This window comes from Pristiophorus japonicus, chromosome 13, assembly GCF_044704955.1.
Source record: "Pristiophorus japonicus isolate sPriJap1 chromosome 13, sPriJap1.hap1, whole genome shotgun sequence".
Lineage (NCBI taxonomy): Eukaryota > Metazoa > Chordata > Chondrichthyes > Pristiophoridae > Pristiophorus > Pristiophorus japonicus.
In genome coordinates, this window is record NC_091989.1 from 101,983,525 (window position 1) to 102,006,187 (window position 22,663).

The 22,663-nt window shown below is 45.7% G+C and overlaps 1 protein-coding gene across 1 annotated transcript in view; it reads right to left on the reverse strand.

The window, feature by feature from the left end:
* LOC139278156 (uncharacterized) overlaps positions 1–11,556 on the reverse strand; it is a 147,556-nt gene extending 136,000 nt beyond the window's left edge. The window contains exons 1-2 of the mRNA XM_070896812.1: positions 11,388–11,556; positions 7,479–7,623 (exon numbers count right to left, since the gene is read on the reverse strand). Coding sequence (XP_070752913.1) covers positions 7,479–7,623; positions 11,388–11,556 — 314 coding nt within the window. The remainder of the gene's footprint in view (positions 1–7,478; positions 7,624–11,387) is intronic.
* Positions 11,557–22,663: the final 11,107 nt, after the last annotated feature.

Below are 22,663 nucleotides of genomic sequence, written 5' to 3' on the forward strand. Positions count from 1 at the left end.
AAACTGTTCTAACTGACTAGAACTGGAGCAAACTAAATGGCGAGAATTCCGATTTCTAAGATATTCCGTTCTACATCAGTTGCTCCTAAAAATCAGGAGCAAATCATGGCAAAACTTGGGGCCATAATCTATCTTCCCTCTCTTTACTATTTTTGTAGTCGTCCTTTGCTATTTATTTTTAAGTTTCCCAATCCTCTGGCCTCCTACTATAATTGGCCACTTTATATGCCATTGTTTTCAATTCGATACCATCCTTTATTTCCTTAGTTAGCTACGGATGGTTATCCCTTCTCTTCAAGTCTTTCCTTCTCACTGGAATATATTTTTGTTGAGAGTTATGAAATATCTCCTTAAATGTCTGCCACTGCTCATCAACCGTCTTACACTTTCATCTATTTTCCCAGTCCACTTTAGCCAACTCTGCCTTCATACCTTTGGAGTCTCCTTTATTTAAGCTTAGGACACTGGTTTGAGATCCAACTTTCTCACCCTCCAACTGAATTTGAAATTCAACCATGCTATGATCATTCTTTTCTGGAGGATCCTTTACCAGGAAATCATTTATTAAGCCTGTCTCATTACATAGTACCAGATCTAAGATAGCCTGCACACTGGTTGGTTCTGCAATATAGTGTTCAAGTAAACCACCCCGGATACACTCTGTGAACTCTTCCTCAAGCCGACCTTGGCCAAGTTAATTTGTCCAATCAATATGAAGATTAAAATCGGCCATGATTATTGCTGTTCCTTTTTTACAAGCCTCCATTATTTCTTGATTTCTCCTCCATCCAACAAATAATATTGGCTCAAAAGATCAAGATGTTGAATCAGTTTGTCTGGAGATAAGAAACAATAAGGGGAAGAAGTCACTGGTGGGCATAGTCTATCGGTCCCCTAACAGTAGCTAACATAGAAACATAGAAAATAGGTGCAGGAGAGTTGTTAACCTGTGGAATTCTCTGCCGCAGAGAGTTGTTGATGCCAGTTCATTGGATATATTCAAGAGGGAGTTAGATATGGACCTTACAGCTAAAGGGATCAAGGGGTATGGAGAGAAAGCAGGAAAGGGGTACTGAGGGAATGATCAGCCATGATCTTATTGAATGGTGGTGTAGGCTCGAGGAGCTGAATGGCCTACTCCTGCATCTATTTTCTATGTTTCTATGTTAGCTACTGTTAGGGGGCCTAAAGACTACGTCTACCAGTGACTTCTTCCCCTTACTATTTCTTATCTCCACACAAACTGATTCAACATCTTGATCTTTTGAGCCAATATCATTTCTCACTACTGCACCGATCTCATCCTTTATTAACAGAGCTACCCTACCTCCTTTTCCATTCTGTCTATCCTTCCAAATTGTCAAAGACACCTGAATTTCAGTTCCCAGCCTTGGTCACCTTGCAACCACGTCTCTGTAATGGCTATCAGATCATACCCATTTATATCTATTTGTGCCGTCAACTCATCTATTTTGTTACGAATGCTGCATGCATTCAAATAAAGAGCTTTTAATTTTATTTTTTACCATTTTTTCTTGCTTTGACCCCATTTTCTGATACATTTTTATGTTTATGCAATCTGTCCCTTCCTGTCACGCTCATTTCCCGCAGTGCAACCCTGCTCTATTGCCTTCTCCTTGTTCTTTAACTTTTTAAATTTCTGCTCACCTGAACCCTCACCCCCACTTCCCCCCTGCCCACCATTTAGTTTAATGCCCTCTCTACATCCTTAGTTATTCGATTCGCCAGGACACTAATCCCAGCATGGTTCAAGTGAAGCCCATCACAACAGCACAGCTCCCTCTTACCCCAGTACTGGTGTCAGTGCCCCATGAACCAAAACCTGTTTCTCCCACACCAGTCTTTGAGCCATGTGTTTATCTTTCTGGTCCTATTTATCCTATGCATATTTGCTCATGGCTCAGGTAGTAATTCAGAGATTATTACCTTTGTGATTCTGCTTTTTAATTTAGCCCCTAGCTGCTCATACTCCCTCAGCAGAACCTCTTTCTTTCTCCTACCTATGTCGTTGGTACCCATGTGAACCACGTCAACTGGATCTTCCCCCTCCCACTCCAAGTTCCTCTCCAGCCCTGAGGCGATGTTCTTAACCCTGGCACCAGGCGGCAACATTGCCTCGGGACTCAAGCTCTCGGTTGCAGAGAACCGTATCTATCCCCCTAATGATACTGCCCCCTACCACTACAACGTTTCTTTTTACTCCCTCATTTGAATGGCCGAGGAGAGGGTACAGAGGAGATTTACAAGGCGATTTCCTTGTAAATTTTAGCTGTGAGGAAAGATTGGATAGACTGGGGTTGTTTTCCTTGGAGCAAAGGAGGCTGAAGGGAGGCCTTATTGAGGTGTATAACATTATGAGGGACCTAGATATAGTGGATAGGAAGGACCTATTTCTCTTAGCAGAGGGGTCAACAACCAGGGGGCATAGATTTAAAGTAATTGGTAAGAAGTTTAGAGGAGAGTTGAGGGGAAGTTTTTCCCCAGAGGGTGGTGGGTGTCTGGAGCTCACTGCCTGAAAGGGTGGTAGAGGCAGAAACCCTGACCACTTTTAAAAAGTACTTGGATGTGCACTGGAAGTGCCGTAACCTACAGGGCTACGGACCAAGGGCAGGAAAGTGGGATAAGGCTGGATAGCTCTTTGTCGGCCGGCGCAGACACGATGGGCTTGCTGTAAATTTCTATGATTCTATGATATCTTGGGAGACAAATTAAACTTTAGTTTTTGATACTACTATGTGGTAAAGGAATGACTGTGCAGAGTGGCAGAATGGTGGTGAGCTTGTTTATGTTTTAGTGATGAGTTTTTTCTGTTGCTGGAAGTGGTGAAGGGTGATTGTATGGTACAATGGAATGATCACTGTGTTGTAAATGTTTTTAATATTGAATAAATCCAATTTAAAAAAGCTCTCTCGCCTCTGAGACAGAATGTTGTTGGTTCAAGACCCAATCCTGTGGCTTGAGCTCAAAACCTAGACTGACACTCCAGTGCAATACTGAGGGAGTGCTGGTCTGTCAGTGATGCCATCTTGTGGATGAGTCATTAAACCAAAGCCCCCTATTTCCTCTCAGATGGTTGAAAAGATCCCATGGCAATATTTCGAAGAAGAGCAGGGAAATTATCCCCGGTGTTCTGGGCAATATTTATCCCTCAATCAACACATATTTATCCCTCAATGAACAGTTTATCTGGTCATTATCGCATTGCTGTTTGTGGGAGCTTACTGTGCACAAATTGGTTGCCGCGTTTTCCACATTACAACAGTGACCACACTCCAAAATTACTTCATTGGCTGTAAAGTGCTTTGAGACATCCGGTGGGTGTGAAAGGCGCCAAATAAATGTAAGTATTTCTTCCTTTCTTTCTATCTTTCTTTTTTTCTGTCTTTGTCTTTCTTTCTTTCTTTCTTTCTTTCTTTCTTTCTTTCTTTCTTTCTCTGTTTGAGACAAGCACAGAAGTGCTGCTGCAGGCTGTAGAGACGGAGGGTGGTGCTGTACTTTCTCCTCTGCAGGAAAATCTGAAAAACAGCTCGAAGCTACAGATGGCAGCAAATTGGTGAGGAACTGAAGGTGTCTGTACGTTCCAGCACACATGGAGACAGTGCCAAAAGAGGGTCACTTGGAAGGAGCAATGTAGGGCACTGGCTGGCAATGCTTCTCAGCAAGGACAGGGTGATTGTTGTGGGCAGCTCAGTACACTTTGTCCCTCACAGTCTGTATTGTTCTGTGTGGGTCCTGAAGCCCACCTGTCTTCACCTTTCTACATCTTCTTTGAACAGTACTCATTCCGATAGCACAAGAATGCCCACTGATAAAAGCTTCAAGCTTGTCCACCTCCTCAGCTGCAGGATACGCATCACTTCCTCACCAGCCCCTACCCCTTCTGACAATGAGCTTTGTAACTATCACTTCTCAGAATGTAACAGCCCCATTTAATTTTGTAGAGGAGAATGGGGTCCACAATAGAAAGCAGCATCTGGCAATGGGAGGAGGGGAAGCAGCCATAACGAACCGCAGCCCCTTTAAGGAGTGGGCCATTGCCTTCCAAGGACACTGAATCCTGGAGCTTGTGACAGATGGAGAAGTAGGAGGGCATGTCCCTTAAATGGGTTTTTATCCCAAGGCTCCTTCCAGAACATTATCCGGTAAGATCCTATCAGAAGGACTCTCACATGTACTGTCCAGGTGCAGTAGGACCATGGGAAATACTTGCCTGTACCGTGTTAGTATTACTATACTTAGTTCCTTTCTGTATTATTGTCCTTTTTGTGCCTTTGTGAGATCTGCTCTGGTTTCTGGAACTGGCTGGTCCCAGGATGAGTTGGAAACTTGAGAAGTAGTAGCACCAGTAGCAGCACCCCCAACGCTGAACTTACCCCACCCATTGAGGAACTCCAATACATACCCTCCAAAAGGGTCAGACAGCCAGCACACGGGCTGCATAAGTGATCAGTCAGAGCATGGGTGGACAGGAGCAGGAAGCCGCTTGCCAGCAGAAAAGGTCAACTCCCTCTCCAGCTGCTGAGGCAAACCAGATCGCCACAGCCCAGCCTTGAAGAGAAGTTTGCTGTCTGAGTGTGTGTGATTGGGGCTCATTGAAGGATCTGTCCAGAAAATCCTAACAAATGACAACAAGCCTGAAAGAATCCAGCAGCAATTCCAGGGCCACACAGCAGAGGCCGCAATGACAGCTCAAACTCCGGCATGGACTGGTTGGGCTGAATGGCCTGTTTCTGTGCCGCATATCCTGTGTAATCCTATGATCCGGGCTTTGTGCTGCACCATCATCACATCACTGGGATAAACACATACACGAGAAAAGAAATAGACTGCACTGCTAAGTGCTAAAGTGGACAACAGGAAATGACTAAATGGCAGCAGTGATTTACAGATTTGTGTACATAGACACAAATCCCTTTGCTCCTTCACAGCTCCTAATCTCTCACCATTATAAAAATATTCCAATTCCTCTTTCTCACATCCAAAGTGCAAGATCTCGCACTTCCCCACATTGAACTCCATCCACCATAGTTTTGCCAACTCACTTAGTCCATCTTTGTCCCATTGTAACAGGGGTACTTCCACAATTTGGCACTCCCAATGGGGAGCAGCACTCAGCGGGAGCACATCTTGAGAAACCTGCTATTATTATTTTACTGCCTGTACTCTAACTGACATCCACCATCCCCGCTTCTATTCTCGGTCTATGTAGCTCTTCCAGTTCCAGTGTTCATTTTCTCCCACATTGAGTCTGCTCGATTTGACCCTCGCTCTTGCTACATTTAATCCTCTCTCACTGCTCTATGCAAGGTCATCCATATGAGTCTAAATCAGGCGAAGACTATCCTGTCTGACCAGTTTTCTTTGCCTCAGACATAAAGAGATTTTTTTTTCAAAAATATAACTTTATCTGTAAGAGGGAACACTCCGGATAGAAAATTGGTGAAAAGGATAATTTAGGATGAGCATGGCTTTACTAAAAACCAACAGATCAGCTGGCTGTTCAGTTCCAGGAGTATTGGAGTGGGTAAGAGAATGGAAAGGAGAATCCTCTAGTTATGGATGGAAAGGAGAAGGATAGGAACAGAAAACCTACAACTTAATGATAGATGTCCAACAGGTAACAGCGATTAGAAACTTCTGAGCAGGAAATAAGAAAGTGACAAATCAACAGAGGATAGTTTGTAAAGAAACAAGGAGTACAATCTACTCTTAATTGAGAGCTGTTACTTGTTTGAAATAAATTTGATTAATCCAACAAGTGCGACTTCAGCAATTTTAATAAAACAGCGCAGCAAAACACTACCATTAAACACCATAAAACATCAAAGCAACTATTTAAATGAATGTGATTGAAACCCAAGTACTGTACAAGGTGTACAATGCACAGTTCAGTCATTGTGTGAAACCTCTGCAATTATGGTTTGCTTCTTGCTGACAGCACATTTATCAACAAAATTGTTGTCTCTATTTGCAAACATACGAAAAATGACCAACAGGAAAAGACCAGCTGGTCCATCGAGCCTGTCACATAGAGTCACTTTGCAAATGAGCATTATGATTGATTCCCAAGGCTCCCACCCAGCAGCAACTATGAAGCGAAATGTTCCATTGAGACATTTAGCTTAGTTATCAATAGTTCACAATTGAGACTGGTTCCTCTCTCCGTCTGCTCGCTGGATCCACACACTTGAGCCTCTTTCACACTCCCAGTTGCTGCCGGCGTTCTTTTTTCTCCAGTTATGCTAATGCAAACTCTGATGGCAATTCACTGATTGACTTTTTTCACCTTATGACGCCGGACACACGTTTGCTGTGAGTGGCATCTGCGTTATCGTCATCGTCATGTGACCTCCCATTGTTCACCCTCGCTCCTGTGTGTGCCGGTTGGTTCACTTGTTATTTTATATACGTAATTAAACATTGATACACTTTTTAACAATGCATGGCTACGCCTACTATTTGAAGAGGGATCCAGACATACCTGAGTATTTTTCATTAATGAAAGCTGGTGCTCTGCATGGGTACAGCTCGTTAAAAAAGGCCCATTTCAGAAGCATTGAAGATATACTTAGGCTTATTACAAGATAACATTTCTGGAATTGTTATCAGGTATTCAGTTGCTGACACTATCTGTCAGAACATCGCTTGCCTCCCCATGTATGGGCGTGGATGAGATTGTACAACTGTGTTTAAAGTGGCCGATCCGTGATGCTGACACTCACTCGCTTTTCCCTGCAAGTCGAGGTTGGACAGCCCAGGAAGATTAGCTGCTCTCGCCTGCTTGAACCAGCTCAACAAATTGGATATTGGGACAAATTGAAGTGCACGTCCTCTTCCTTTGGCTGCAGAAGGTCTGCTGGCAGTCAGCACCGACTCTCCTTGTTGTTTCGGGTAGGTGAAGAGGGTGGTGGGAGGGATGTTACATTTCTGTACCACAACTTTCTTCATTTCTCCAGGGTGCTTCTCCACATATTTGATGATCTTCTACTTCTGGCTGGCCATATTCCCCAAACTGCTTTGCCTCCGCCTGATGACGCAGTGCATCCACTGGGAGAAGCTGTGACGCCTCGGCACCTGGTGTTGATCATGGAGTTGAATTCGATGAAAGTGTCAGAATACACTGTTCAGAGCCCATTTGTGGTGGGAATACAAATTAGAATCAAGAGGTTTGAACTAAGCAACACATTTTCGATGTATTTTCATGGGTCGCATTTTTGTCCGATATTGATTGAAATTAACTTAATTTGAAAAAGCAGTTTTGTGTTAAGAAGAATAGATTGTATCCATTTGTGGGGAAACGCAAACTGGATGACCAATATCTGCAGAACAAATTATAGAAGCACAGAGAAACAGAAAAACCAGCAAATAATCTGCTGAATTCTAGTGTCAGAGATTTCTAAAACGTGTCCTTTCTGAACCATCAACACTTTTCCCAACTTCACTCTGTTGACACTTACCCGACTGAAATGCTGGCATTACATTCCTCCAGGATTCCACTCACAATTAGCACTGCATAACGAGCATCATTTAGATTGACATGCTGTAGTTTTGTGAGTTGAGTCAGTTTGTCTTTCAGTTTTATACAATCAGACCCTGGTGTTTCTGAATGAAAAGACAGTGAAAGAGATTTGGGACCTTTAGCAGATGTTTTGAAACAAGTATAGATATTTTTATTGCATTTGAAGGAATTATTTAAAGGGCAAGACCTGCACCAACAGCATCTCTTGGGGGGAATTTTAACCCCCAAGGGCGGATGGGTTGAAATTAATATGGAGAAATTAAAAGTAGTCCCTCGTAGCTCGTCATTACTGCGCCATTCACACCCTATCCAGATTAACCTTTGTCTAACCTCTATCATTACCATTTCAATTCGGCCCATCATCCATTTTGTCTCTAATCTCCTCAGACAGTGAGGACAAATATCGACGACTCCACCCCCCTTTCCCCCCCCCCCACCCCCCCACAGCGCAATTCCCACGTGTTCTGCGCATGTGTCCAACGCCACGTTGCCTCCGATCCATCCAGCAGCAGCGCTGAGGCCCGAGCAGCCGAACGCATCCCCTGAGCCTCCCACAGACCCGAGCCCCCCACAGCACTGGGCCCTGAGCCTCCCACAGCCCCAGGGAGCGCAGGCAGCAGAGAGAGAGAGCGAGGCGGGGGGTGGGGGGGGCACGGGGAGAGAGCTTGGGTGGTGGAGGGGGGAGAGAGAGCTTGGGGGGGAAAGTGAGCTTCTGGGGGGAGAGAGCTTGGTGGTGGGCGGGGTGGGGGTTGTAGAGTGACCTTGAGGAGAGAGAGAGAGAGCTTGGTGGTGGGTGTACAGTGACCTTGAGGAGAGAGAGAGCTTGGGGTGAGCAAGAGCGAGCGGGGAGAGCTGGGGGGCAGAGAGAGTTTGGGGGAGGGAGAGAGCGCTTGGCGGGTGGGGGGGTTGGGGAGAGAGAGTTTCTTGGGGGAGAGAGTTTGGGGTGGGTAGAGTGACCTTGAGGGGTAGTGAGAGCTTGGGGGAGGGAGTGAGAGTTTGGGGATTGGGAGAGAGAGCTTGAGGGGGAAGAGAGAGCTTGAGGGGCGGGGGTGGCGGCGCAGAGAGAGCTTGGTGAGAGAGAGCCTGAGGTGGGGGAGAGAGAGGTTGGGCGTAGGGGACAGAGAGAGAGAGAGAGAGAGAGAGAGAGAGAGCGCGTGGGGGTAGAGAGAGAGCCTGGGTCGGAGACTGGTGGGGGAAGAGAGAGACACAGGTGGTGAGGATGGAATCGGAGTGGAAAGAGTGAACTTACTGAAGAAGGATCAAGTTCTTCCTACCCCCTGGTGCATGCAAGTTCAGTGCCTGTGTGACAAGGGACATCAATGGGGTGGATGAAATCCAGAAGTCCCAACATTGTCACTATTCACTTCATACCCAATCAACATGTTAACTGTTATATAGGTAAACCTGTAAACCTTGTATAGCCACCAGAGGGCTCATCCCCTGGAGTCCTAAGGGATCCCACAATCCCTTGGGAGCACAGGTACTTAAGGAGGCCTCACAGGCTAGAGAGGCATTCTGGAGACCTGCAATAAAAGGCTACGGTCACACTTTACTTTGAGCTCACAGTATCTCGTCAGACTCTTTATTCATACATAACATTAACAATCCGCACACAATGCCCCATCTGTGGGGGGCGGGAGTGGGGTAAGGTCTTGCGCTTGGGTAAGGATCTTCAGGTGACGGAGGGATTGCTGGGGTAAGGGTCTTCAGCTGGCGGAGGGATGCACTTGTGCTGGGGTAAGGGACTTTGGCTGGAACTTGGTGGCTTTTGGGAAGATCTATCCTCTATGGGTTCTGAAGTCAAAATGGATCGAATTACAAATTGGAAATTCAGAACTTGTGCTGGGTGGTTCCAGAGGAACTTCAGGGTGTGGCTTAACCTCCAAGGGGGCCAATCCTGGAGAGCCAATGAGAGAAATGCTGCATTTCAGTTAGTACAAATAGTCGCATCCTTAAGAATGTGTTCTTTTCGAACATTCGGCAGTTCTAACGAAGGTTCAACGAACCGAAACATTAACTCTGTTTTTCTCTCCACAGATGCTGCCTGACACTTTGAGATTTCCAGCATTCTCTGTTTTTATTTCAGATTCCAGCATCCGCAGTATTTTACTTTTGTGTTAAAAGTAGTCCCATCTAATTAACCCTTTGCTAACAGGACGTCTCAAAATGCTATGAATGCTAATGATTTTATTTTTTGTGCAGTTACTGTTATGGAGGCAAATGTGGCAGCCAACAATGTCCAGCTTCAGTTCATCGGAACTGCGTGTTCACCTGAGCAAAATGACTTCTGCAATGAACACAAATATAAAGTATCCAGAGAGGGAGAGCCTGAAACATACCAGAGTCCTTTAAAGAAAATCTCACCATATGTAAGAATGACCAAATTTCTGCCTGTCCTGGAGTTGGCCACAATCCTTCATCAGATCTAAAATAACAATGTTGCTGCCATCGTATCATTGCCCTGTATTTAGCTTTATTCTTCCACACACAATGGTAAAATGGGGTCCCAGTGTTGCCTTTCTCTATTGATCCACCCAAGCAGAGAAACTCCGAATTTTAATATCTTCAGTCTTGTAACTTGATCCAAGTCTTATTTTCTAGCTGCCCTAATATTTACTTTTTGATTATTCTAATCATTGCAAAGATTATTTATTTTGATAACTTGCTGTGGTCTCAGCTTAGTGAAAGGCACATTGGGAGAAACAAAAACAATACAAGTTTGGGAGAATGAGAGCGTCGGGCTCCGACAGTAAATCACTTGTGGGACTGACAGAAGACAGGAACATTAGGCCCTGAGCTCTGGTCCTGCCATGTGGCAAAAGCCAGGACTAAGATTCTGTATCTATTGCTGTTAGGGTCAATATTTCAATTAAACTGCTTCACAACAAAACTAATTACATGTTTATAAAGATTAAATATTAGTCTGGTTAGAATAGACATGCTCAGTTCTAACTGGACAGGGACCAATATTCCTTTAACACTGTGAGTAGTTTTCCTGAGGAACATAGTCTCAAGGTTAAAGGAACACATAGTTCAGAATCTGTGTTTAGAACATTCGATTCAGTAAACAGGCCAGAAAATGAATTGTTCAGTGATATTTAATTATTATTGTTTTCATAATTAAGGTTTTTCTTTCAGTGGTTTTTGCGGCTTAAATAACATAACCCAGGCTTTCCATGTCCTCCTCCGATTGACTGGGGGACATCTCCAAGGGGCGGCACTCTGCCCTCCATGAAGCTGTTCCCCTGACCCCAGCCAACTGTCTGACCTCAGGGTCATTAGCATACTGGAGGCAGGGTCACCGGTCTCCACCGAGGAGTGCTGTTGAAAGGAGACATTAGTTTTGATATGGCTGTCTTCTGGGAATCTGCACAGCATTAGGATACAGGCAGCCTCTGTGCTGCTTATTAAATGATTGATTTTTGACCCCTTCTTCCAGCCATGAACTTTGAATGCCTGGGCTGGACTAACAGTCCTGTATCCGGTGTTCAAACAGCTGAAATGGCAGGAAACATGGTGGAAGCCACAATTCTCTCATTTGCATAGTCTTTCTTTATTGCCATCCATGCCATCAATATATGGGCAGGAATATTCTTAGCTGATCAGACCAACCCCCCTGGGAAATGGTGAGGTGGGTGTTGGGGGGAAGGTGCACAGAGGTGGGGACAGGGAACAGCACATCGCTGCACACATTTTGTCCCCACCTGCCGTGGATCCACCAAAACATTGGCAGGGGTGAAGCACAGAAAGTCTGGGCCGATATATCGGTTTTATTTTTCATCTATTAGAAATCGTAAGCTTTTTAAAATGTGAGAGATTTTCACAGTGTGTAATTTATTCCACTTACCACACGCTCCTTCAGATCCAGTAAATTCTAAATAAGAAGCATTTTCGATGTGAACAGGACTGAAGTTTGATCCATTTATGAAAATAATATCGCTCAGCAACAGGGAATTATTACTTGAAGTGCTTTTGGTAAGAATGACATTTTGACAACATTTCCTTTTAGTGGACATGGCAGTTGAATATGACTTAACGACAGCACCACGAGTTATGAACAGTTTGCCAACGTGTCCTTTCCAAGTGACGCAGACATCTGACGAACCATCGGGTGCAGTTGTTGCAATATCTTCCGCACAGATTGGTGGGCCGTTCCCAATGAGACGAGCTTTTATTCGTAAGCCTGCTTGGTTTATGGACACATTCAATGAACAGGGGCCGGGGCCAGGCTCAATACGGTGATGAGACTTATTAATGCTGTGGTGCAGGTACCCACAAAATGTAAATTCAGCTCCAAATATCACTGCAAATATAATCACACGATAACCATTAATCAACCTCGGGGAAAGACGTTGAGAATTTCCTCGGGGGTTCTCCCCAATCAATCACTGTGACTTTGGCCAAAGATTGACCGAAATCCCAGATAAATTGCGTGACCAGGATTTCACTGTAATTATGGCAGCCAATCAGGAGATGCCTGGCAACAGAAAATACCATAATACTTTGTTGTGTTTCAGCTTTTTATGGTATTTCAGTTAAAGGGAAAATCCATTTTGTTATCAATTTAACCTGCAAATGCCACTCTATGTTAACATAAGATTATATATAAATTTAAATATATATATAGACTTTATTAATATTAAAATTGTTCACAGAATAGTGGTACAAATCATTTAACACACAACAGAGAATTTAGAGGATTAAAAGTAATATTAAAATCACTGTATGCTATCTAACAATTTTCATTTAAAACTACATTCAACTGGATATCACCCTTGGGTCAGTGGTAGCACTCTCACCTCTGAGTCGGAAATTTGTGGGTTCAAGCCCCACTCCTGAGACCTGACCACATAACATAAGCTGACATTTCATTGCAGTACTGCGGGAGAGCACTGGGATGTCCTGAGGATGTAAAAGGCGCCATATAGACTGAAGTTCTTTCTTTCCTTTGCATTCAGTGACAATGAATAGGTTTCAGGCTGCAAGAGGGATTCTTATGAAACTGTCCTCCCGGTGTGGAACATGTGCCCCTCAGTTTTCAGTCTGTCAAAATTGTGTGCGCAAATTCCTAACCTGGTCCCAGTGGCTGCAGATCCAAACCCTCTACAGCCACATCCACCACAGAATTACAATGATTTTATGGCATTCAGGATACAAAAGGTGCTAGAAATACTACATACTGTGAAAACTATAAACATCGAATTGAATTAAAATCCCAATTATTTACAGATTGTGCACATAAGGACCAATTCACCAATCCCAGCTGAAATGGCACCAGGGTCAATATGCTCCCACAGGTCTTTGCACCATTGAAGTGCCCAACTGACATGAACACATTCTGCGAGGTCACCTCTTCAATGTAATTGCAATACATTCCCTGTGGATTTTGGAATGTGCCTGTGGAGGAGCTGACTGGAGGTCAGGTTTCAGCATTCATCACAACTCTGTCACAGCAACTCTTGTGAACAGTCATCTATTTGAGATCAAGCTCTTCAGAATTTGAGATTCGTGTAATTCTACCTTTAAATCTGGATTTGAGGGGAATAGTGGTGTGAACTGTCAATACATTTGAGACTTTGGGGACCAGGAGCCAATGCAGGTCAGTGGGACCAGGGGTGTTGGGGAAAAGCAGGATTGATCCTGGATAGGATACCAGTAGCAGGGTTTTGGATGTTGAAGTCTGTAAAGGGTGCAGGATGGGAGGCGGACCAGGAGAGCTTTCTAGTAATCGAGTCTGGAGGTGATAAAGGCATGGCTGAGAGTTTCTGCAGCAGATGACCTGAGGTAAAAGCAGAGGTGGGTGACGTTGCAGAGGTAGAAGTCAGCAGTCTTTGTGATGGAGAGGATATGGGTTCAGAATCTCAGCTCGGAGTCTAACAGAACGGCAAAGTTCTGAACAATCTGCTTCAGCCTCAGACAGAGGGCAATGAGGGGATGGAGCCAGTGACGAGGGTAAGGGGCTTGTGGCAGGGGCCGAAGTCAGGGTCTTTGATCTTCCCAACATTTAAATGGAGGGAGTTGCTGCTCATCCAAGGCAGGATATTGGACAAGCGATCTGGCAAAGCAAAGACAGTGGAGGGGTCCGGAGGGCAAAGCAGCATTGTTACTTTAATATGTTACTTTGATGAACTGAGCCCAGCGTTAAACACACTGCTGGTTGTCTCAGCACTTAACAGGGAGACTAATATTGTGTGTAGTATGCTCTCTCCTTAAAAGTTGCCTGCAGAGTGAAAGGCTGTCTGCACATCATAAAGGGGAGGGGCTTTGTTACAGAAGTACCTCATTGTGACTGGAGCTGGAGTAATGTCTCAGCAGAGGAGAGAAAGGGCACCTCGGTTCTCCGATGCAGCTCTGAAGGCCTTGATGCAGGAGGTATACTGGAGGAGACGGGTCCTTACCCACAGGGGGAGCGGGTCAGGAGGCCTTCCAGACACTGAATGAAGGACTGGGAGGAGATCGCAGAAGCTGTCGATGCTAACACTGTTGCCCCTAGGCCATCTATCCAGTGCCAGAAGAAGTTTAATGACTCCCACGAGTCGGCAAGGTCAGTGAATGCATCTTCAAATGCCATATCCCACCAACTGCACCACTAGCCTCACACACTGCTCAATGCACCACCTCCCTCTCACTCGTCTATCAACAACCTCTAGCAATCATGACTCGTCCCTCACAATCATAGCTTCAGCTCACCCTCACACACTTACCACTGCTGCAAGTCTCACACCCACATCTCGCACCTTGCACACAATGTCAGTTATTGAACCATGACAGACCCATCACCCAAGCACATTGCACCACACTCATGGACACACTTCCCTTTCTCCTGCAGGCCAAGGTGGCTCACAACCAGTGCGTGGAGAGGCCTATAAAGGCTGCGAGGTCGGGCGGTGCGTCGCTAAGTCGGGAGCAGCGTCAGAGGTGCGTGGAGAGGCAAGCTTGTGCAGCTACAGGGAGAAGGCAAAAAGAAGTAGAAAGAAATAGAAAAGCGACGTCACAGCCAAGGGGGTAAGTAATTGGCTGGTGATTGGTAAGTAGTTTTTTCTTTCTTTTCTCTCTTCTATATTAGTGAGTAACTTTTAACACTTGTTGCCAATTTACGTTAATCTCAGGGTTAAGTCATGGCAGGAGAGCTCGGACACATGTTATGCTCCTCCTGTACTATGTGGGAAATCAGGGACGCCTTCGGTGTCCCTGAAGACTCCGTGTGCGGGAAGTGTATCCGCCTCCAGCTCCTGACGGACCGCGTTGTGGAATTGGAGCTGAGGGTGGATTCACTCTGGAGCATCCACGATGCTGAGAATGACGTGAATAGCACGTTTAGTGAGTTGATCTTACTGCAGGTAAAGGGTCCACAGCCAGAGAGGGAATGGAAGACCAACAGGAAGAGCAGTGCAAGGAAGGTAGTGAGGATCCCCTGCGGTCATCCCCCTGCAAAACAGATACACCGCTTTGAGTACTGTTGAGGGGGATGACTCATCAGGGGGGAGCAGCAGCAGCCAAGTTCATGGCACCGTGGCTAGCTCTGCTGCAAAGGAGGGCAGGAAAAAGAGTGGGAGAGCGATAGTGATAGCGGATTCAATTGTAAGGAGAATAGATAGGCGATTCTGCGGCCGCAACCGAGACTCCAGGATGGTATGTTGCCCCCCCAGGTGCAAGGGTCAAGGATGTCTTGGAGCGGGTGCAGGACATTCTGAAAAGGGAGGGTGAACAGCCAGTTGTCGTGGTGCACATTGGTACCAACGATATAGGTAAAAAATGGGATGAGGTCCTACGAGACGAATTTAAAGAGCTCGGAGCTAAATTAAAAAGTAGGACCTCAAAAGTAGTAATCTCGGGATTGCTACCAGTGCCACGTGCTAGTCAGAGTAGGAATCGCAGGATAGCTCAGATGAATATGTGGCTTGAGCAGTGGTGCAGCAGGGAGGGATTCAAATTCCTGGGGCATTGGAACCGGTTCTAGGGGAGGTGGGACCAGTACAAACCGCACGGTCTGCACCTGGGCAGGACCGGAACCAATATCCTAGGAGGAGTGTTTGCTAGTGCTGTTAGGGAGGAGTTAAACTAATATGGCAGGGGGATGGGAACCAATGCAGGGAGACAGAGGGAAACAAATTAGAGACAGAAGCAAAAGACAGAAAGGAGATGAGTAAAAGTGGAGGGCAGAGAAACCCAAGGCAAAGAACAAAAAGGGCCACTTTGCAGCAAAATTCTAAAGGCTCGAAGTGTGTTAAAAAGGCAAGCCTGAAGGCTCTGTGCCTCAATGCGAGGAGTATTTGGAATAAGGTGGACGAATTAACTGTGCAGGTAGCAGTTAACGGATATGATGTGGTTGGCATCACGGAGACATGGCTCCAGGCTGGGAACTCAACATCCAAGGGTACTCAACATTTAGGAAGGATAGACAGAAAGGAAAAGGAGGCGGGTGGCATTGCTGGTTAAAGAGGAAATTAAGGCAATTGTAAGGAAAGACATTAGCTTGGATGATGTGGAATCAGTATGGGTGGAGCTAAGGAATACCAAGGGGCAGAAAACACTAGTGGGTGTTATGTACAGACCTCCAAACAGTAGTAGTGATGTTGGGGACGGCATCAAACAGGAAATTAGGTGTGCATGCAATAAAGGTGCAGCAGTTATCATGGGTGACTTTAATATGCATTGGGCTAATATCGATTGGGCTAACCAAACTGGAAACAATACGGTGGAGGAGGATTTCCTGGAGTGCATAAGGGATGGTTTTTTTAGACCAATATGTCGAGGAACCAACTAGCGGGGAGGCCATCTTAGACTGGCTGTTGTGTAATGAGAGAGGATTAATTAGCTATCTCGTTGTGCGAGGCCCCTTGGGGAAGAGTAGCCATAATATGGCGGAATTCAACATTAGGTTGGAGAATGAAACAGTTAATTCAGAGACCATGGTCCAGAACTTAAAGAAGGGTAACTTTGAAGGTATGAGGCGTAAATTGGCTAGGATAGATTGGCGAATGATGCTTAAGGGGTTGACAAGTGGATGGACAATGGCAGACATTTAGAGATCGCATGGATAAACTACAACAATTGTACATCCCTGTCTGGCGTAAAAATAAAAAAGGGAAGGTGGCTTAACCGTGGCTATCAAGGGAAATCAGGGATAGTATTAAAGCCAAGGAAGTGGCATACAAATTGGCCAGAAATAGCAGCGAACCCAGGGACTGGGAGAAATTTAGAACTCAGCAGAGGAGGACAAAGGGTTTGATTAGGGCAGGGAAAATAGAGTACGAGAGGAAGCTTGCAGGGAACGTTAAAATGGACTGCAAAAGCTTCTATAGATATGGAGAGAAAAAGGTTCGTAAAGACAAACGTAGATCCCCTGCAGTCAGAATCGGGGGAAGTCATAACTGGGAACAAGTACTTTGGTTCGGTATTCACTAAGGAGGACACAAACAACCTTCCGGATATAAAAGGGGTCAGAGGGTCGAGTAAGAAGGAGGAACTGAGGGAAATCCTTATTAGTCGGGAAATTGTGTTGAGGAAATTGATGGGACAGAAGGCCGATAAATCCCCAAGGCCTGATGGTCTGCATCCCAGAGTACTTAAGGAGGTGGCATTGGAAATAGCGGATGCATTGACAGTCATTTTCCAACATTCCAAAGACTCTGGATCAGTTCCTATGGAGTGGAGGGCAGCCAATGTAACCGCACTTTTCAACAAAGAAGGGAGAGGAGAAAACAGGGAATTATAGACCGGTCAGCCTGACATCGGTGGTGGGTAAAATGATGGAATCAATTATTAAGGATGTCATAGCAGCGCATTTGGAAAGAGGTGACATGATAGGTCCAAGTCAGCATGGATTTGTGAAAGGGAATTCATGCTTGACAAATCTTCTGGAATTTTTTGAGGATGTTTCCAGTTGAGTGGACAAGGGAGAATCAGTTGATGTGGTGTATTTGAACTTTCAGAAGGCTTTCGACAAGGTCCCACACAAGAGATTAATGTGCAAAGTTAAAGCACATGGGATTGGGGGTAGTGTGCTGAAGTGGATTGAGAATTAGTTGCCAGACAGGAAGCAAAGAGTAGGAGTAAATGGGTACTTTTCAGAATGGCAGGCAGTGACTAGTGGGGTACCGCAAGGTTCTGTGCTGGGGCCCCAGCTGTTTACATTGTACATTAATGATTTAGACGAGGGGATTAAATGTAGTATCTCCAAATTTGCGGATAACACGAAGTTAGGTGGCAGTGTGAGCTGCGAGGAGGATGCTGTGAGGCTGCAGAGTGACTTGGATAGGTTAGGTGAGTGGGCAAATGCATGGCAGATGAAGTATAATGTGGATAAATGTGAGGTTATCCACTTTGGTGGTAAAAACAGAGAGACAGACTATTATCTGAATGGTGACAGATTAGGAAAAGGGGAGGTGCAACGAGACCTGGGTGTCATGGTACATCAGTCATTGAAGGTTGGCATGCAGGTACAGCAGGCGGTTAAGAAAGCAAATGGCATGTTGGCATTCATAGCGAGGGGATTTGTGTAAAGGGGCAGGGAGGTGCAACTACTGTTGTACAGGGCCTTGGTGAGGCCACACCTGGAGTATTGTGTACAGTTTTCATCTCCTAACTTGAGGAAGGATGGTCTTGCTAGTCAGGGAGTGCAGCGAAGGTTCACCAGACTGATTCCCGGGATGGCGGGACTGACATCAAGAAAGACTGGATCAACTGGGCTTGTATTCACTGGAGTTCAGAAGAATGAGAGGGGATCTCATAGAAACGTTTAAAATTCTGACGGTTTTAGACAGGGTAGATACAGGAAGAATGTTCCCAATGTTGGGGAAGTCCAGAACCAGGGGTCACGGTCTAAGGATAAGGGGTAAGCCATTTAGGACCGAGATGAAGAGAAACTTCTTCACCCAGAGAGTGTTGAAACTGTGGAATTCTCTACCACAGAAAGTTGTTGAGGCCAATTCACCAAATATATTCAAGAAGGAGCTAGATGTAGTCCTTACTACTCGGGGGATCAAGGGATATGGCGAGAAAGCAGGATTGGGGTACTGAAGTTGCAAGTTCAGCCATGAGCTCATGAATGGCAGGGCAGGCTCGAAGGGCCGAATGGCCTACTCCTGCACCTATTTTCTATGTTTCTATATGAGCTTGAACAAACAGGCACAGCTGCAGAATCTGACTCAGCTGGAGGAGACTCTGCTGGAGATGATTGGAGGGGCCGTCACTGAGGCCGAGGTGATCGGCAAGGTTAAAAGCATTGATGATGATGGTATGCTCATACCTGATCCTTCTTCTCACATCACACTTCCCCCTCATCCCACAATCTCTTCTCACTTACAAGCGACTGATGGTGTACGCATCCACATCTTTCTTTCCACCCCCACCCCTGACCACAACCCGACCCTTGTGCCTTTCTCCTTTCAGATACCCAAGACCTGCCAGCAGCCCAGCCTGAGCAGCAAGAAGTAAAGGATAGCAAAGAGGCATCACTCAATCTGACACTCCCAGGCACCAGCTCAGAAAATAGCACTGCGTGAACTAGAGGATAGTATTGAGGTGGGCTCTGCACGTGGTGAGTCATCGGGCATGAGTGGGCTACAGCCAGGCCAGGGGGCAAGGATAGTGCAGGTGTCAGCTCTGCAGAGGGCGAGGTCACACACGTGTTCTGCTGCACAGGATTCAGACGAGGATTTCAATGGGACAGGTGTGATGAGTGATATTGCAGCACAAGCGGAAGCGACCGAAGGTCTCAGGGCTGCTGTGAAAGCTCAGACTTCTGCCAGGTTGGCTCAGCTTGCTGCCATTGTGGCTGGGTTTACGAGTGTGGAAAGGGGCTTACAGCAGTCCAGCACTCTGTCCTCCAACAGCTGGCGAAGAATGCTGAGGGGCCGCTCCGGGGAGAGTGGCAGTGCCTCTGTAGATCAAGAACCTGCAGTCCTCTCTCAGGATGACAGCATTCATACTTCCATCGCAATCACGCAGTTGCCTGTCAGCCAGCCAGCCCAGACTGCTGCCACCCAGGCCGAAGAGAGCTACTCCCGAGCGGTCAAGGCAGTCGAACCGTTGTTTGAGCACCCGATGGCCTGCTCAATGAGGTTTCTCATGGCAGCATGGATCTCATTGCTGGCCACGAGTTGTGGAGTTACAAAGTGCAGTTATCTGCCAGGTGAAGAACGGATCGCCCTTGTCTCCAAGGAGCCACGCTCGGGTTCGATGAGGTGGCTGGAAGATTGCTGGCAAAGCGGACTGGAGCAGGATAAAGGCAGCATGACTGCTGCCAGGATACTGGGCATTCACCATCATGTGCTGGGTGTGATCCACAACAACTACACATTAAGAGAGTGGCAGCCTTTGCGTTTATACAAATTCTTAAATCGGGTCATCATTCATCCTGCGATACACAACCCATGATGTATCCCATTGGATCGCCAGCCCGGTGCAACCATTGAAAGTGAAATGCGATTTAAAGATGGAAAACAAAGGAAGTGCTGAAAAACCAATTACCTTTTCCAGTGTGAAACCAGAAGAAATATAAAAGAAGACATCGACAGGCCATCAGTCTGTGAAAGGAACTTGCTTTGGGAGGCATCTTCCACTGTATTCCTCCTCTGGAAAATCAACATTTTGAATATGAGAGCACCGAGTCAATACTGCTTAAATATTGGTTATATCTGAAATGTGTAAAATTAAAATTTATTTAAAAGATTAAATCTCATTGGAGCACCAACATTCAGTGACACAAAATGGCAGGATGTAGTTCACACTGGTGGCCATCGAGATCAGCGAATTGCTTGGGGGAATGATTTAGATTTTGGTGGAGAGAAAAGGTCAGATGGAGAGCTGTCCTCAGGCTGCTCGGACACAGCTGTGAGTGGCCACGTCAAACAGCACTGATAGAAGCTGGGGCAGCTCATCGGTCCTCTTTCCACAGCTGATTCATAACCTGAGGACACCAGAGACTGGAAATAAAAATGGAGGCAGTGTGACCAGAAATAAATACATTAACAATTGATAAATGTGATTTGCTTGTTACATCATCATCATAGGCAGTCCCTCGAAGCGATGATGACTTGCTTCCACGCTAAAAAGGGATGAGTTCACAGGTGTTTCAATGAAGGACCTAATATTCCAGATCCCGACTTACATCCTGAAGGGTGGAAGATGCCTGTGCTTGGATTTTTTTAACGTTGCACACGAGCCACCACAGGGGCTTGACAGAGCTAGGTCTTGGTCCAGTGGCAAGGGTTAAATTGGAGGGAGCAGCGTGCGGCGGCCTGGCCCAGAAATCAGCGCGGTCCCATCCTGCAAGACCATCAGCAGGTCGGGGCCACTGCAGGGAGCAGCATGCGGCTGTACACCACTGCAGGGAGCAGCGCGTGCTGCTGCAGGAGGGCGATGGCTGCTAAGCCAGGTCACTGATTGCAGTGTGGGCAGGCACAGCAGGAGCAGCAAGAGTTTGTAGAGGGAAGTGACCGGGGCCCAGGAGAGGCGTGAATCTGGGGCCCAGAAGAGGTGAGGGCCCAGGGGCAGCACGGGCCAGCCCACATTGCAATATGTGTGCGCGCTCGGTCTGTGCAGCAGAGCTGGTCTCCAGTTAGTCTGCTTGTTACAACCATTGATCTATCAGGAATAAACAGGGAATCCAAAGTTTCTTGGGTTATACTTTGCATCAGGCTTTAGATTCACCTATTTAGATTCAATGGATGAATTGGTGTTAATGTGGAGGAGCTTGTGGTCCATGACCATAAGAATAAAAGAACATAAGAAATAGGAGCAGGAATAGGCCATTCGGCCCCTCAAGCCTGCTCTCCATTCAATAAGATCATGGCTGATCTAACTTAACTCCACTTTCCTGCATTATCCCCATATCCCCTGATTCCCTTAATATCCAAAAATCTGTCGATCTCCATCTTGAATATACTCAACGACCGAGCCTCCACAGCCCTCTCGGGTAGAGAATTCCAAAGATTCACACCCACTGAGTGAAGACATTTATCCTCATCTCAGTCCTAAATAGCTGATCCCTTTCAGTGAGACTGTGAGCCCTGGTTCTCGACTCCCCAGCCAGGGGAAAATCCTTCTTGCATCTACCCTGTCAAGCACTGTAAGAATTTTGTTTGTTTCAGGTGAGATTACCTCTCATTCTTCTAAATTCTACACAATATAGGCCTAGTCTACTCAATCACTCCTCACAGGACAACCACCATCCCTGGAATCAGTCCGGTGAACTTTTGTTGCACTCCCTCTATGGTAAGTATATCCTTCCTTAGGTAAGGAGACCAAAACTGTACACAGTACCCCAGGTGTGGTCTCACCAGGGCCCTATATAATTGCAGTAAGATGTCTTTACTCTTCTACTCAAATCCTCTTGTAATAATGGCCAATATACCATTTGCTTTCTTCATTGTTTGCTGTACCTACATATTCACTTTCAGTGCTTCGTGTACAAGGATACCCAAGTCCCTCTGAACAACAACATTTCCCAATATCTCACTATTTAAAAAATACTCTGTTTTTCTATTTTCCTACCAAAGTGGGTAACTTCACATTTCTCCATATTGGGAGGAAAATTGCGGTCTGAAACTTCCTTCGTATGAACGCAAAAAAAAAATCTACGAAAGTACCTGGTGGTCCTGGAGGAACATAGGATTCCAGTCGGAGGCCTAGATTCACTACGCCACGCATGGTGAGATGTCTTTGAGGTACGTACGTACAAGCTGGAGTCATGTGGTCCTGGACCACCAATCACTATACAGTATTCTCAGTGATAAAAATGGTTACTCGGTTTGTATGAGTTCCCATTACTATCAATGACAATAACCCCTTAAAACACCGAAACACAGCATAATATATAAATAAATCACCTCACATATTTAAATTAATTGAAATTAAATGTAATTAAATGTTGCAGAAAAAATATTTTTTTTTGAATTATTTTTCATGTTTTACTCGAGTTAAAAATAAACTTAACTTTATGGACAATTTTTTATATATAAATTAGTGTTTAAATATAAAATTATGATTTAAAACTCTTACGCTGGTAAAAGTAAGCTATGCACCTGCTTTTACCAGGTGTAAAATTTTGAAGGACATTTGCTGGGCATGAGTTGGGCAAATAGCCCAATCTCTCCCGCAGCGAATTCTCTTCTCCGG